The sequence below is a fragment of the Megascapheus bottae genome, chromosome 15 (genome assembly GCF_031878675.1).
Source record: "Megascapheus bottae isolate mThoBot1 chromosome 15, mThoBot2.hap1, whole genome shotgun sequence".
Taxonomy (NCBI): Eukaryota; Metazoa; Chordata; class Mammalia; order Rodentia; family Geomyidae; genus Megascapheus; species Megascapheus bottae.
The window spans coordinates 41,889,077-41,907,426 of NC_143523.1; the positions used below are offsets into that span (position 1 = coordinate 41,889,077).

General features: G+C 37.8%; 1 protein-coding gene across 1 annotated transcript in view; it reads right to left on the reverse strand.

Annotated features, from left to right (window-relative positions):
• Ctnna3 (catenin alpha 3) overlaps positions 1 to 17,192 on the reverse strand; it is a 1,180,588-nt gene extending 1,163,396 nt beyond the window's left edge. Inside the window, exons 1-2 of the mRNA XM_090346411.1 lie at positions 17,126 to 17,192; positions 13,575 to 13,681 (exon numbers count right to left, since the gene is read on the reverse strand). Of these exons, the coding sequence (XP_090202537.1) occupies positions 13,575 to 13,681; positions 17,126 to 17,180 (162 nt within the window). The 5' untranslated portion in view covers positions 17,181 to 17,192. The remainder of the gene's footprint in view (positions 1 to 13,574; positions 13,682 to 17,125) is intronic.
• Positions 17,193 to 18,350: the final 1,158 nt, after the last annotated feature.

The window sequence follows — 18,350 nt, forward strand, 5'->3', positions numbered from 1 at the left end:
TGCTTGTCAATTGAAATAAAGAAATCTTTCCTAAGGAAAGACAGCTGCCTGCATTTCATCAAATAGCTAAGGCTAATGACAATTACGTACCACATATTTGATGATGGCCTATATAAAACCCTTCCTGTTCTGCAGTCCCTATAGATTTTGCTTGAGTGTTAAGGAAACATTAAGTATTTGTTTACCTGTGTATTTGAGTCCATTGATTAGCAAAGAACGGAAAACTTAAAAGCTATGGAGGAATTACATGGATGAAAATAATTTCTACTTGACCTTCTTGCCTGATGACCTCCTGTTTTGTTATGATTTGCTCTATACCATGCTTGTGACCCAGAGTGGAATGTTTTGTGGAAAGTCTTTGTTTTCTTGCTGAGAAAACAAGAACGATCACATTATCTTATATAATATTATCAAGGTCAAATAAGGTCAAATGTTTTATTATTGTTGTTTTATTTTTATTGTTTTTTTACTACTACTAGGGCTTGAACTTAGGGCCTTAAACTGGCTAGACAGACACTTGACCATTTGAGGCTGGCCCCAAGACCATCAAGTCATTTTATAGTTGTTTTTTCTTGTTTATGGGTGCCAGTACTAGAGCCTGAACTCAAGGCCGGGTCACTGTTTCTTAGCTTGTTCACTCAAGGCTGGTCCTTTTCCATTTGAGCTTCTTAGTGATTAATTCAAGATAAAAGTTTGCCTGGCTGGCTTCAAACTGCAATCCTCAGATTTGTCTCCCCAGTAGCTGGAATCACAAGAGTAAGCCACTGGCACCATGCCCAAGTGGATATATTTAAATGCATAATATGACACCAATATTTGTTTTCATTATGTATATATATTTAGACATATACACATATATATGTCATAGTCTGTTTGCCCAGAGATTCAGAAAAACTGTTTATGATAATCTTTGTAAATCTTTGTAATCTGAGCCTACTCTTACCTTAATCCAGGATTCTTCCACCACCACTACCCCCATGCTAACTATACTGAAAGCAGTTAACAAAACACATATTATATGCTTAATAACCAGCTAAGTAAGGATCATGTGTCTCATCTCATGGATCATGAAAGGATGCTAATAGGTCTGATTTATTACATAGATTTCACAAACTCCCAAAGGCAAATATTTCATTATTGTTCCTGCAATTTTGTGGAGTTAAAAGATATTTGTCCAGATGAAGCCAAATTATACTAATTGCTTACAGCTTTTATTTAAAATAAAGAGTAAGCATCATTGTCTGATATGTGCCTTCAGAATGTATTTTAAGTGCCACAATTCATGCTGCTTCCCACTGCACATTCTTTCTCTATTGTTCAGATCCTCCATGCGCCAAATGTTTTCCACAGAATAGCCTGGGCTTTGAAATTAAAATGAGCATTCCAGAAATGCTTTGTTCCTTATAATAAATGCCAGAGAAGTAAGAAATGTGAAAAGAATGTTGTATAAGAACATTACACTTTCATTTTTAAAAATGCCCTTAAAACTTGTGAGGTCTTCACTTGTATATGTTGTTTGAGCTTCTCTTTCTTAAATATCTCTAATATAGCTACTTAATATTTTACTAAAATTATGTGACATTTCCAATTATTCATTTTATTTCAGAAAGCAGATATGTCCTGGCAACACCTGTGGGAAAAAGAAACCTACATTTTTTTCACCCTAACTCAGCTAAGGGATAGCTCCTACCCCTCTTATCAGGGTCTGTAACTCCATACAACAGATGATTTCACCAAGGGGCGGGAGGACACATATGTTATCCGAAAAGGTCTCCCATCTTTGAAAAAATAGCAGCAACCAGTAAAATTAGCTTTAATGTATTCAGTAGAATTATTCTGGTTTTCTCATTTCCCTTCTCAGTACAAAATAAGTTCTTTTTAAAATAAGGTACTCAAAACTTCAGTTGGAAGTTGCAGTAAATTCTAATACAAAGTGCAAGCACACATCTTACTAACTCCATATGTTGTCATTGATAGACAACCTTCCCTATCTCCATTTTCAGAGCTTAGAGGTCTTTTTAATATAAGAAATCTCCAAGCTTGCAGCTTTGGACAGCTTGGGTCTATTCACTATTCCTTAGTAGATAGACAACTGTCCTAGGTTGTAAAGACACACCTTCATCAAAGATAAAGGAAGGAAAGTACATTATGCAGCCAGGTAAAAATGTCATGAAGCATGTTATTTTGTGCAATGAATACTGTAATAATTGTGATTAATATTGATTGTTAGTGGTGAATAATTATTCTTAATTAGTAATAGTAAATTATTATAACTATGATATACAGCAGGACCTGCTCCTTTGAAATAGTCATCCTAAATCAAAGGTTTCATAATTCTTCAAGCTTCAAGTTTCATAAAACTATGTTTGTTCTACATGATGTACAATATGTATAAGCTAAAATTAGAGTAAAACCCACAAAGGTTTTGTTACGCTTCCTAATTCAAGTGTGTTTCTCTGGATGCCCCAAATATACTGAAAATTAATGTTTAGTGAGCCACGCCCTCAACTTTCTTCATGCCATGCCAGTGCATAACAGGAACATTGCGCAACATGACATGAGCTTATGATTTACTTTTGTGTGTTGCATCAGTGGGAGAATTGCTTTAGCATCTCAAATACTAGCTTTGTGGGAAAATTTCAATGCCAACCTGAGTGATATATTTGTATTCCATAACCATCTTCTTTCTCATTGTAACTCTAATTATTTCTTCTTTCAAGCCTACTAATCACTCAGATATGAAAAGGCCATGTTCACATATGTACATCTTTTCTTCTTTGTGAGCTGCTAAAGAACTTTGAATTTTAACCTTTCTCCAATAGCTCACAGGAGCTTTCAGGGTGACTTTTGTTCTCTTTGATTAAATTTATAAAATAAAATGAAACTTATTTAGCCAAAAATTATATTTCTTTTAGGAAATTAGAAGAGTAAAACTAGTGATCTTCCCAAATAAAAGTCTTTGGAGAGAAGCAGTGGAGAGAATCCTTCCTTCAGGCCATTGAGAACATCTATTCTTAACTTCCTACCCAAAACAACCCTTCCTGATGTAACACTATTACTAAGGAAGACTGAAGGAACTCAGTAACACATAGCTCTATATAATATTAAGCATTACTGCAAACCAATGAATGTCTTATTTCAGTTTATCTCAAGCCAATAAACATTTATTGAGCATATATTGTGTTCAAAAGAACACCTAGGCATTTGGAAATAAAAACGAGTAGGCTCCAAGATAGTGCTAGCTGTGGAATCAAGAACGGAATAATTGCTTCCATTTAGGTGAATACAAAGACAGTTTTCCAAGACCGAAAACATTCACAAAAATTAAGCAGATCCTGGGATTAAGGACAGATGTTTTTCTACCAAAGACAAGGGAAGGGTGAACCAGGTAAATAAGCCATTACTGAAGTTGTAGGCTGGAGGCGGGACCGTGAAAATGCCTCAACAACAAATTAGTTAGTGTCACTCATTCCAGGAATCAAATGAAAGGGTGACAATGGAACAACAAAACACACACACACACACACACACACACACACACACACACACACACACAATTATTCATCAATACAATTGTATTCGGGGAGGGAGGAGGTCACATCTCTTGGTCCATCTTTGGGGGTACTGATATACAAGTTTTGAGGTTCTAGGTGGAAAACTACAGCTTCATTAGCTGCTCTGCATAGAAGTATGAGGCGGATACTGTGTAATCTCAGCTTTGTAGTATAAATGGGCAGCAAGAACAGCTTAACTGTCTTAATTAAGACAGTCAAGACTTCCATGAAGCCTGGATAAAACCAGACCATTCGAGACACACAAAGTTTAGTGAAACGTGTAAAAGGCACAATTTTAAGGCAAACCTTAGGCCAAGTGGCAAAGCCATGCTCACTACTGACTGGTATAATGGCCAGCACAGCAGTTCTTACTTTGTAATCACCTGGGAGCTTTTGAAATTACTGGTTGGTTCTATTCCCAGAGATTCTGATCTAACTGGTTTCATGAGGCCTAGGCACGGGGAATGGTAAAAGCTCCCCAGGTGATTTGAATGTGCAAGTGGGGTTGAAAAACCACTGGGCTAACAGAATCTCAACAGTAACAGGAATTTTCTGAATTGCCTAGTTAGCATACTCTTCCCAAGTGAAGCTTTTGTGTCTCTCGTAAGGCTTTGACACAAACCAGCCTATCATAATTTGTAACAAGAGGCTCTCAATTTTATGTGATATAATACCTATTTTTTTCCCTTCTTTAAGCAATGAGTGCAGAGTATACACATCAAATTGGGGGGAAAAAATGGTCAGCCTGTAATATCCCAGCCATTTGGTGGGGGGGGGCCTAACCTCCCCCCCAGCAATAGAGTCACCAGCACTCAGTGAACCAAGCTAGGAGTCATTTTAATAGCAGTGCAGCAGCTACCCTCCACCTTTGGGCTGCTAGAGAGCAGAGAGATTGAGCTTTCAAAGGGAAACACGACATGTACCACAGACAGGCAGTAGTCACCTTATGACATCACCTCATGATGCCCACAGTCAAGAACCACAAGGATGAAACCACACGCAGGTGGTCGTAAACACTCGCAAGCAGGTTAAGCATTTTTACAAAAAAAAAAAAAACCATTTGGCAGCTAAGCCTGCCAGGTTATTACCAGCCTAGAATAAGGACTTGTCGCCATGCTCAACACGTACATGTTTCTAATAGTAACACAGCCACACTCAGATATTTATACATTATCTATGGCTGGCTACTTTCACACTATAACAGATGTCGTAGTCACAACAGAGATCCCATGGTCATCACTGCTGAAACTATGTAGTATCTAAACCTGTACAGGAAAAGGTTAACAACAGTGGTATAGAGTTCATGGAGTTTTCAAGACAAAACTGCATCTCTTAAGACTAGCTGGATATTCTGAAATACCCTGGGAGATTCTAAGAAAGTTAGGATGCCAAGTCCTGAAAATTACCACATCTGGGTTAGTCCATGTCTCCCCAGCAAAATAAACCACATTTGTAACTTCAGCAAAATGAACCACATTTGTTCTCACCCATCTAGGATTTTCTCCTTAAAGGGCTTATGGATCTGGCCTGTCAGTCCATACTGCCTGGCTGCCTATGAAATCAGTTATAATACAAAGGCCATATGTGCACTCAGTGGAATTAATTAAGGGAACTGTGATAGGAAAGATAAAAATATTAAGGGTGGTGGGGCCGGGAGTTTGGCCTAGTGGTTAAAGTGCTTGCCTAGCATGCATGAAGACCCGGGTTCGATAGAAAAAAGCCGGAAGTGGTGCTAAGGCTCAAGTGGTAAAGCTCTAGCCTTGAGAAAGTCCAAGGACAGTGCTCAGGCCCTGAGCTCAAGCCCAGAACTGGCAAAAAAAAAAAATATTAAGGGTGGTGCCTGGTGTGGTTGTACACACTTGCAATCCCACCAGTCAATCAGCTGATACAGAAAAATCTCTAGTTCGAGGCTAGCCTGGACTACATACAATCTGTCTAATTGTGATTAAGTTCTAAATACTAAGTCCCAGTGATTGTAAATAGAGATTCCCTCCTGAACACTTGTATGTTAAACTTGTCATTTAAAATATGATGTAAGGGCCGGGAGTTTGGCCTAGTGGTTAAAGTGCTTGCCTAGCATGCACAAAGACCCGTGTTCGATTCCTTGGTACCACATACATACAAAAAATGCCGGAAGTGGTGCTGAGGCTCAAGTGGTAGAGCTCTAGCCTTGAGAAAGTCCAAGGACAGTGCTCAGGCCCTGAGCTCAAGCCCAGGACTGGCAAAAAAAAAAATATGATGTAAATATCAACATTAATAAATTCTTTTTAAAAAAAAAGGAAGGAAGGAAGAGAAGGGAAGGAGGGAAGGGGAGGGGAGGGAAGGGAAGGGAAGGAAAAAGGGAATGGAAGGAAAGGAAAGGAAAAGGAAAGGGAAAAGGGAAGGGAAGAAAAGGGAAGGGAAATGGATCCAGTGTTCTAGCTACTCATGAAACTGGGATCTGGAGAAGCCAGCTCAGACATCAAAGTGCATGAGACTTGTCTCCATTAACCACCCAATGTCAGAAGTGGAGCTATGACTGAAGTGTTAGGACACTAGACTTGAGCCTGAAAGTTCAGGGACAGCATCCAAGACCTGAGTTCAAGCCCCAGGACCCATAGAGAGAAAAAGAGAGAGGCGGAGGGAAGCGTCCTTTGCCTCCACAATTTCTCAAGAAATCATATAATCTAATAACTTTCCTTGCAATGAAAGAATGAAGAAATTGAAGAATATATTTTATTGGAATCAACATAGCTTTGCCAAGTCACCTTAATTTATTTCTGCAACCTATCATAAAATTAACATCTTTATACTTATTAAATCTAAGATGGTAAGTACTTTTAAAGTATTATAATTTGCTAACCTTTAAAATGAGATTTTGAGTTGAGATTATAATCAAAACTCCGATATTTGTTTAGAAAGGACCCAACAAAAAATCTGTATGTGCACAGAATTGTCCTTGAGATTTTCTTAGAAGCTTCATGATTGATTCCGATATTCTGATAGAATAATCATTGACGGTACAAAAACAAACTTGCAGATAAAACCATGGAAGAATGAGTAAATAGCAGCATGTGCCTTCAAATAACCTATACAAATGACAAAACAATCAAAAGTTATGATTGTTTTATAAAAGAAATTATATTCTAGGAAGCTAAAAAGCTGAAGAAAACAGATATCTGCTCCTTTCTACATGGTAGCCAAAAGATCTGACTGTAGAACAATGGGAAATTGATTTTTTTTTTTTGCCAGTCCTGGGCTTAAGCTCAGGGCTAGGGGACTGTCCTTGGGTTTTTCTCAAGGCTAGAACTTTACCACTTGAGCCTCAGCACCACTTCTGGCTTTTTCTAAGTATGTGGTATCAAGGAATCAAACCCGGGTCTTCATGCATGCCAGGCATGCACTCTACCACTAGGCCAAACTCCAGGCCCCGGAAATTGATATTTTGATATTTATTTTCACAAATTGATATACATTATTTTCTCTCACCTGTGGAAGTTATATCTAAAATATAAGCATGTATCGGAACACACACAAGGCCATATGCATATATGCATAATCAAACTGACTGAAGAATAATATACATAGGAGTGGGTCCCCATGCTGTAAAAAGTTTTTTGTTTTTTGTTTTGTCAGTCATGGGACTTGAACTCTAGGCCTGGGCACTGCTCCTGAGCTCTTCAGCACAAGGCTACCACCTTACCCCTTGAGCCACAGTGCCACTTCCCATTTTCTGGTGGTTAAATGGAGATAAGAGTCTCATGAGCTTTAGTGCCCGGGGTTGGCTTTGAACTGTGATCCTCAGATCTCAGCCTCCTGAGTAGGTAGGATTACAGATGTGAGCCACCATAGCCAGCTCCCATGCTGTAAGACTTTTGACAGACTGACAAACACTTTGGTAAACTGATAGTTTACCAAAAGGAATACCAGAAAGCTGAAACATATTTTATTTGAGGATTGAGGGCTAAGGGAAGGGACTCAGATGGATAGAGAAGGGAATAATAAGCAAATACAGTCATAAATACTCAGTGCATGTGTGTGTGTGTGTGTGTGTGTGTGTGTGTGTGTGTGCATATACACATATGAAAATGTCACTAGGTATCAGTAGAGGAAAAGTTGAGACAGATGAGGAAGAGAAACAAAGAATGGGGTGAAACTGATCAAAATGCACTATACTTGTAAAATGACATGTTAATTTGAAACCTCTTTTTATAACTATTTAAAGATTATTTAGAAATAAATTTAAATTTGGGCCAGGAGTATTGCCTAGTGGTAAAGTGCTTGCCTAGCATACACAAAGCCCTGGGTTTGAATCTTCAATACCACATACACAGAAAAGGCCAGAAGTGGGGCTGTGGCTCACGTGGCAGAGCTCTAGCCTTGAGAAAGCCCATGGATAGTGCTTAGGCCCTGATTTCAAGCCCCAGGACTGGCAAAAAATAAAAATAAATTGAATTAAAGATAAATAAATTCAATTTGAAAAAATAAATTTGGACTTGTGTGATATTTAAGATCCAAACCATCACCTTTTAAGTCAGTTGGAGCGGGTTTTTATACAATATGGGAGAGAGATTCACAGGGGATACTTATGTAAGAATTGTGTGCCTTTAGGTGAAGCTTTACTTCATTAGCTCCCATGTAACAGGGAAGCACAACATTGGGAAGAAAGGCATTTACTCTCTTCTGTAGTACTCTTAAAAATTGTCAGTTTTGGTGGCAGTAAGACTTGGTTATGTTTTCATGCCCAATGCTACTCTCAAAATGGACAATACTGGCAATCACCAACCTCAACATGAGGCCAAACCAAATAACAGATAGATATTGTAGGTTTGCAGACATAAATGAGTTTTACCTCAGAGACTCCAGAATTTGCAGGCATGGAAGAACAGAAGAAAGATTTTGCAGGAAAATCCCTACTCCAGCAGAAGCAAGTTGGGGCAATTAAAAGAATCCTAGATTGCTACTGCTGTAGTACTTGCTTTGAATTTGCAAAGATCAAGAGACCAAGAAATCAGATTACATAAGATAAGCATCTGGTCTACATGGTGAGTGCTCAAGGGAACTGAAAATAATGGGGTCCATGGAGGCTAGAGCATAATTCTGCGAATAGAATGTATTTGGCAATTGGAAGAATTTGTTAAATTCCTGGTAACAACCTTGAAAAATTCTCTATTATCATTATGATTCAACTTTTGCCCACATCTCTCTCCTTTTCTTTGTGTCTTTCGGTTTTGCACCTGATTTACTCCAAGTATCCTTAGAGTAAAATGGAATTTTATCTCTCCCTATATAATCACCTTCCAAAAAGAGGATGATGATAAAGCATTATTGCAAAATATGTGAAGTATACTGTATATTACATACTGATTGTTTCAAGCTGAAATTACTTAAGGAAGCCATTTGGCCTAACTTTCTCAACATTTAGAGTGAAGGAATTCCTTCACATACCAAGGCTAGAAAATAGCCTTGATTATAAGAGACCCATAATTGGGCCTGCAATGAATCCAAATAAACTCTGAATCCTTAATTTTCAGTAGCTTCTAAATTCCTCCCATCCAACATCTATAATAACATCTCTAGACATAAGGCCATATAGTATAAAGCTAATTGAAAAGACCTCTAGGATATTGAAACAAAAGCCATATAATGAATGATTGTTGTCCTTAATGTACTATGTTATCTCTCATCTCTTTTGCTGTCCCTTGGTTATCTCATATTGTTACAGTATCTCACTTTGTTATCTGATATATTGGATTTATTTGTATTTGGTTATTTGAAATTGGATAGGGAAGGGGGGAAAACCAAGATGCGGGGGAGGGAAGGGTAATGGGGACCAAGACATGTGAAAGGGTATCAATATATGTGAATTAATGCAACTTCTATCTGGCAAATATCATGTAACCCTTTTATTAATTACAATAAAATATATATATAAAAGAAAAAATAACATCTCTTGAATTATCATAGCCCAGTTACCTATTTGTCTTGTCATTTCTCCACAAATATATTATTCTTTGTCAAAAAAAGTATAACATCATCCAATTTTGGTCATTTCTCCAGACTTATTCTTTTATAAAAATTCCCACACACTACATGTACAATTAATAAAAATGTTCATGCTCTTTTCTTGTTAATCAGCTCTTATACAGAGTTGCAGATCCAGGAAAAAACACAAAGAGGTTAAAAGGGACTAATAAGCCTAATATATGGTGACCCACCTCCCCCAGAATTCTAATACCAAAATACCTGGCAAGCTTCTTGTCAAGCTACAATTGAGTGTTATTAAATCTGTTGCCCTCCCATAAAGTAAGCTACAAGTAGAGCAGCAAAGTGACAAGACAGTAAATGGAAACAACAAAAGGAGCGCCCTAAAAATGGGGCAATGGGAAAGTAATAGATTGGAGAGCTGTTTACAAATATTACCAGTCTCCTCAGAGCACAGGTCAGAATCACATAGCCAATATGCACTCTGGCCACAGGATTTGTTCTTTGATTTTAAAAATGCAGGTAAAATTCACATACAGCATGTAGACATGCTGAGACCGCTTGCATGACTCATCGTGTTGACTTGCACCTGTTTCAGTAACTGAGGAAGTACATATTGAGATGGAGTCAGCACCAACCCAGGTCCCTGAGTACCTGCATTAACCAGAGACATCACCCCCAGCACCATCCTCTGTAGCCAGCTCATGTTGGAACTATAACATCAATAGGAAATGAATTTCTATTGAGCCTTTGAAATGTGAAGAATCTTTTCACAATACAACCTTTCTTATGCTTACTAATGCAAAAGTTATGAGAATCCATCTTACCAAATATTATTATAGGAAGTCCCAGAAAAAAAACAAAATGGGTGTGAGACTATCAAGGGGTCCTATAAGAGTCAGGAATGAGAGCCAGACAAATAATTCTCCTTACTGTTGGCCTAATGTGTATTTGTTTCTTAGAAAATGTGAAATAGAACTGGGAGCATAGGCTAGTGGTAGAGTGCTCGCCTGGCATGCACAAAGCCCTAAGTTTGATTCCTCAGTACTACATACATAGAAAAAGCTGGCTCAAGTGGCAGAGTGCTAACCTTGAGCAAAAAGTGTCCAAGGACAGTGCCCAGACCCTGAGTTCAAGCCCCAGGACTGACCAACGGGAAAAAAAAGAAAATGTAAAATATATTTATATCATAAAATACATATAAGTATTTACTAAAAAAATATAAGAGATAAGCTGATTCATTTAACTCATATTTAACATGAATCTAACAGCAAATTATATTCTGTGGCAAATAAGATTATTGATAGTTCTATTAGGTAATGACTGTAGCATGAGCTAGCAGTTTATAACCCCTTCACAGAGGGTACAACACAGAGATGTAAATTCTTTCAAGCACAATTCTGCATAAATAGACTTTCTTCATTGCACCACCAAACTTGGATCTTGAAAGTGATAAACTGCAGATGCCTACAGTTGCAATCATAAAAACGTAATTGCTGAGAAAAAAATTATGTCTGATCCATTGGAGGAATTTATTACAGAGGGATGCAACTGTGTAAGTTATCACACAGAGAAAATGAAAGCGAATGATTGAAATATATCCCGGGATGAGCACTCCTGCAAAATGACCTAGTGATTTACCTGTGCTCAAGGGGGAAAAAATAGATTAAAGATAAATCAGGTTTAGTAAAGGAAGACTTCCATAACTATAAAAAGAGCAGAATAAAGATTTATGAAAATTAATTTAGAAGTTAGAAAGACATAATAGTATTTATAATCAATTACTCCAAAAATTAAACATTTAATTTTGACTTTGAGTTACATACGAGTGGTAATAAATAATTTCTGTGGAATCTTGAAAGCAAAAGAATGTTATGCAAAGATACGCAATGAGGAAAGGGGAAATATTTTTAATGGAGCTATTAAAATGATAACTTCATCTTTTAGCAGTATCAACTTCAAGATCATGAACTCCAGTTAAATTTTTCAATGTAATCAGAGACTATCATATGTTTAAAATAAACCATGCTTATTCAAACACCAGCCAAGCAACAGAGATCATGTAAGAAATTATTAATAGCTTATTTATTAGTAAATAAAATGTGACCTATACATAATATTACTGGGTTATTTTAGAAAAAAAATGAAATACTGCCATTTGCCAACATGAATGGATATGGATACATTATATCACACCAAGAAAGCTAGCAAGACCCTATCTCAAAAACAAAAATTGCAAGTATTGGACATGGCTAAAATGATAGAACACTTGCCTAGAATGCCTGAGACCCTTGGTTCAGTCTGCTATGAAGATTGAACTATCATCAGTGAGGCCCATTTTTAATTGTCTTCCCTGTAGCAGATCTGAACCCGTGTTAAGTAAGAATGTGTACAAAATCTGTTCTAACAGCTGCTCCCTTTTCTGCCATCCATCTCACAGAAAAGATAGAACATTTTCACATGATCAGAGATAAGGTCATTGTAGTTTCTTCCCTCTCCCCACCAAAAAAATCTTGAATACTTTGAGTCCTTAGGGAAAAAAAGGACCTTGGGAACATGATATAAGGTAAGTCTAAAAGGCAATTGTCTAACAAATTTTGAGTTCATGATAAAAAAATTTTTGCCAGTCCTGGGCTTGAGCTCAGAGACAGAGCACTGTCTTTGGACTTTCTCAAGGCTAGAGCTCTACCACTTGAGCCTCACCACCACTTCCGGCTTTTTTCTATGTATGTGGTACCAAAGAATCGAAGCTGGGTCTTCGTGCATGCTAGGCAAGCACTCTACCACTAGGCCAAACTCCCAGCCCTAAAAAAAATTTTTTAATCTATAATATCACATACGTTTTTCTCAAGTTCTGCTTGAAAATCGAATGCATAAAAGCTGAAGTTAAATGATAATCATTACGCATATTATCAGATGACTATTCATTGTCTGAGCTTTTTATCAAAGAATTCCTTTAGCTGCTTATATCATACATTTTGGTATTTTAAAGATAATTTCCCATGTAACAAATGAGCAATCAGGTTGCTGGAGGCGAGTCACTGACATTTTCTCCTTAATAAAGGTTTTTTTGGCCAAGTGTGGTCATTCACACATATAATTCTAGCATTTGAGAGGCTATGGGCAAAAAAATTGAGAATTCAAGGCCAGCATCAGCTACATAGCAAGTTCTATACCAGCCTGGACTATGCAGCTAGAGTGTCTGAAAAATAGAAAAGCAAGCCATCCACATCACTCAGATTTCATGACTATTAAACAAGATAATTTATATAAAATTGCTGTGGAAAAAATAATATCTATAGCTGAACATGGTAATACACATTTGTAATTCCAGCATTTGGGAGGCTGAGGCAGGAGGATTAGCAAGACCCTCTCTCAAAAAAAAAGTTATATATACATATTAATTCTGCTATCAACGTTAAAGAAAATCTAGAAGAAACATTCAGATTGTATTAATATTACTAATATATGTAATGCATACATTTTACATTTTAACACCAACTTAAATAGACGACAATTTCAGAAGATATATCTGTATATAAAAATCAAGTCTGGCCAGGAGTTTGGCCTAGTGGTTAAAGTGCTTGCCTAGCATGAGTGAAGACCCGGGTTCGATTCCTTGGTACCACATACATACAAAAAAGCTGGAAGTGGTGATGAGGCTCAAGTGGTAGAGCTCTAGCCTTGAGAAAGTCCAAGGACAGTGCTCAGGCCCTGAGCTCAAGCCCAGGACTGGCAAAAAAAAAAAAAAAATCAGGTCTTTCCTTGGCTTGTTAGCTATTGCATGTTTTCTTATTTCTTTTTTAAAAAACAGTTGCTCCATGGGCCTCGAGCGTGGCCTAGTGGTAGAATGCTTGCCTCGCATGTACAAGCCCGAGGTTCCATTCCTCAGTACCACATGCACAGAAAAAGCCAGAAGTGGTGCTGTGGCTCACAGGTAGAGCACTAGCCTTGGGAAAGCTCAAGAACAGTGCCCAGGCCCTGAGTTCAAGCCCCAGAGCTAGCAAAAAAAAAAAAAATAGTTGCTCCACTCTACAAGTTTTATGATATTAATACCTGGATGATGAGAGGCTCCAGTAGTTTCTCTACAGTAAATGTTTGGACCTGCAGATCCTCAAGGTCAATATTAAGCGTGATAGGTGCTTCCGCCGACATGCTGCCTCCTGTGCGCAAACACACAAAAACAGTGTGTATCAGTAAAGAAGAGTCTTTTGAAAGAAGAGTACTCAGACAAATCATGGGGTAGCTGAAAACTATGTTTGGCACCTCTTCCTGATCTCACTTAGCCCTCAAAGGGTGCTGCTGCCCAATCCCCCCTCAGACACAAGACATCCCCTAAATGGTCCTTGGGGTCATGCTTAAGGGACACCAGCAAATTTACGACTAAGTTTTTTTTTAAAAAATTATCAAATAGGTTTGCATTTGATCAGTTATCCTAACAGAAAAGAACTGCCAACTTGGATAGATATTTCTCATAGCATGCAAGTCTGGTGGTGGTGGTGGTGGTGATTGTAAGGCTTGAATACAGGACCTGGACACTGTCCCTGAGCTCTTTTGCTCAAGGCTAGTGCTCTATCACTTTGAGTCACAGCTCCATTTCTGGTTTCCTGGTGGTTACCTGGAGATAAGAATCTCATGGATGTTCCTGCCCAGGCTGGTTTTGAACTGCAATCCTCAGATTTCAGGCTCCTAAGTAGCTAGGATTATGGGTATCAGTCATCAGTGCCTGGCTCATGCAATTCTTTTGATTTCCGTAAAATCATAGCTTACTTGTGTATTTTTGCCTGCTTTTTTTTTTTTTTGCCAGTCCTGGGCTTGCTCTCAGGGTATGAACCCTGTCCTTGGACTTTCTCAAGGCTAGAGCTCTACCACTTGAGTCTCAGCACCACTTCTGGCTTTTTTCTATGTGGTACCGAGGAATTGAACCCGGGTCTTCGTGCATGCTAGGCAAGCACTCTACCACTAGGCCAAACTCCCGGCCCTATTTTTCCCTGTTTTTATTAATGATGACTAAGATGAGAAGCCAGGTAGAATTTTGGAAGACATGTATGATATCCTACTTGCTTTGGAAGTTGTCTATTTGTGGGATTTGGGTACAGGAAAAATAAAAACTAGGGGGGCCGGGAGTTTGGCCTAGTGGTTAAAGTGCTTGCCTAGCATGCATGAAGACCCGGGTTCGATTCCTCGGTACCACATACATAGAAAAAAGCCAGAAGTGGTGCTAAGGCTCAAGTGGTAGAGCTCTAGCCTTGAGAAAGTCCAAGGACAGTGCTCAGGCCCTGAGCTCAAGCCCAGGACTGGCAAAAAAAAAAAAAAAAAAAACCCTAGGGGAAATTTACATGCTTATAGAGAAAAAAACTAATATGACTCTTTATGGTTTTCATGAAGTGGCAAGAAGTAGCCACCGAGAAGGCCTAGTTCATGAAATCAGCACCTCTCTGCTGCCTTTCCAACTCTCTACTGTGTCCTGGCCTTAGATTCAAAGATGAGCTATTATAAACATTCAAAGCCAGTCAGGATCCTGTTGCATCTGTATGCATGCAGAAACAAACTGTTTAATTAAGGTCTTTCTAAATAGTGCATTTGATTCATATACACAGAGGAAAAAAAGGGATAACACCATTCAAGAGCAAAATAATCATTTTCATTGCCTCTTAGCTCCTGTACTCTTATTCTTACATTAATAACATAATTTGTTTAAACAAAAAAATTAGAGGAAAACACTATACAGACCAGATATCTTACTGCTTTTCAGACAGTATGTCAAATGATGGCATGCCACGATTTTAATACAAAATGAACATGCAAAATCTTCCTGAGATTGGTAGGAACTTTCTGAACTGCTGTCCCAAGTGACTTAACATTGTAATTGCACATAATCAAAACAGCAAATTTCAAATGAATTTATGTTCAAACATACATATAATATTTCTTTCATGTATCTTCAGCAAAATTTAATATTAAATACAAAGATAATTATACTGCAAGTCCAGGGACCAATTATGGCAAATTTAATAATTTATAAAAGCATATAAGTACAATCATATCCTAGGCTTTCTATACTACTGAAGACACTAATGCGTGCTGCTATTGCTTCACTAAGATTAAGTGCATTAATGCAGGATAATACTTTGGATAGAGTATTAAAATGTTTTCTAGTCAACACTAGAAGTTATAATCAGCAATCAGAATTAGAACACAAAAGCACAATTTATGTCTTTAGTATCCTGGCATTGCTTTTGCCATGTTTTTATATGTTATAATATATTATATAGTTGCAATGTAATGTTCTATTTGTCTACTGAAAACTAGAGTAAATGTTGATAGTTTTACATAAAATCAGCATTTTTTATTGTAGAAATAAGAGTACATTTCCTGAAATGTAACACACTTCTAGATAGTTCTCTTATTGAACATAACCCAAATGTCTGCTCAGAGCCTCTTTTCCTTGTAAGGTAATGAAGCACATCCTTATTCTCTCTGTGCTTTATCATACATCACAAAAGATGCCTACTGTTCTTTCGTAGTGTGTGTGTGTGTGTGTGTGTGTGTGTGTGTGTGTGTGTGTCCTAGAGCTCAAACTCAGGACCTGGGCACTGTCCCTGAGCTCCTTTTACTCAAAGCTAGCATTCTACCACTAGAGCCATAGCTCTACTTCTGGCTTTTTTTTTTTTTTTGATAGTTTAGTGAAGATAAGAATCTCACAAATTTTGCTGTCCAGACTGGCTTCAAACCATGATCTCAGCCTTCTCAATAGCTAGAATTACATATATGAGCCACCAGTGCCTGGCTTATTCTTTCACTTCTTGAGAGCAATTTTGTGGGCCAGGAGTTTGGCCTAGTGATAGAGTGCATGCCTAGCATGCACAGAGCCCTGGGTTTGATTCCTCGGTACCACATACATAGAAAAAGCCTGAAGTGGTGCTGTGGTTCAAGTGGTAGGGCTCTAACCTTGAGGAAAACCCAAGGACAGTGTTCAGGCCTGAGTTCAAGCCCCAGGACTGGCCAAAAAAAGGCAATTTAGCCTCAAAAAGTATAAAATATGACTATGTTATATATAAATATACAAAGCCACAAAACCCTACAATGTAACCCTTGCTTGTCTCTCCATTTCCCTGATTTTATTTTCTTTCTAAAAGCAGAAACACAGACTGTTTCTCAGCTATTCAGCTGTAATATAGGAGAGACGTTTCAAGAAAGGCACCACATTTTGAAAGAGAGAGAGAGAGAGACAGAGAGAGAGAGAGAGAGAGAGAGAGAGAGAGAGAGAGAGAGAGAGAGAGAGAGAGAAAGAAAGAAAGAAAGAAAGAAAGAAAGAAAGAAAGAAAGAAAGAAAGAAAGAAAAGCACTATACACTATTACCACATGTCTTTTCTCAAATGCAGCTCTAGGACTGAAATGTTCTGCTCTGCCTTGCTTTTTGTTTTGTTTTGGTTTTCAATCATTCCACCTACTACTGCTATTTCCTCTAACACAGTCAAATCCAAATTGACAGATACCGTTTTGGTGACTTTAATGCATAGCCCAAAGCCAATCTATGCAATGAGATATGCTTTTGGTATATGATCTCATGGTTCTATCAAGTGAGTGATAACACAGGGACTTACTTGTTAACCTGCTCATGACAGGTCCCGTCCTATGTAAAATCGAGCCTGCTGACATTGCTTTGTTTTTTCATCTTGGGACAAAAGTAGAAGACATTGTTGTCAACTAAAATGGGATGCAAGTCTCCAAAAACATGTCATTTCACTGCGGATTTCAAAGAGCTTCCAAAACCACATTAAGCACCAAAAATTAGAAGTAAAGGAGGAAAAAAAAATAAAGTAAAAATTACTTCCCAGAAGAATGTTTATCAGTCAAGAGGTAAAACGTAAACCAAATTTAATCAAGGTACCTGTTAAGCCTGTGTTTATGTCTTTAATTTCACATTAAGTAAAGTTGCACAGAAGCTCATTTTTCCATAATAAAAATAATAAAACAGTAAACCAACAAGTCCTTGAAAAACCTTGGTTAGCTGTAATTATTATTCCTTGAATAAATGCTACTTCTTATAAAGATCTTTCTGTTCCTTTGGTACTTGTCCTGTTCAGTAATCCTGATTGATTGGAGATGAGGGCAATAAGAGGCATAAAACTGTAGAACTTTGCAAAGGAAGTTGAAGCAAGGTCAAAGTCTGACAAAGTGTTGCCACTGTCTTAAAGCAATATCACATGAATCTAAAACAAAAATCCTACCAGGAACCAAGACGGGTGGGGGTGTGGGGGGGGAGGGAAATGGATACCAAGACATGTGAAAGGGTATCAATGTATGTGAATTAATGCACCTTCTATCTGGCAAATATCATGTAACCCTTTTACTAATTACAATAAAAAAAATTTAAAAAAAATCCTACCAGGTTATAAGTATCATAAAGACATTTGCTTGTTACTACCTGTAAAGTCTTAAGAGCTAAGATGTACTCCCAAACATTCAAGAGTATCTCCTATAATCTGAGGTTTGCAGTTGGAAATCAGCCCAGGCAGGAAAGTTTTACCTCTGAATAATTACCAAAAAAAAAAAAAAATGTCAATGAAAGTGTGATGCAGGGTGTTTCCTTCTCCCCAAACTATTCCCATGATGCCTGAATTTTCACTTTATCACTGGCTTGAAATTAAATGAACTTAGTGTAACCTACATTTTATTTTTAAATGTTATTAACTATAAAAGGTCATCAGGGGCACTCATTTGTCATTCACTACTATGAACTAGCATGCACTCTGTCCCTAATGCCCGATGCATGTCTGAGTCACAGAACATACCACATTCTATCTTAGTCGTGCTCTGGCAGCAAAA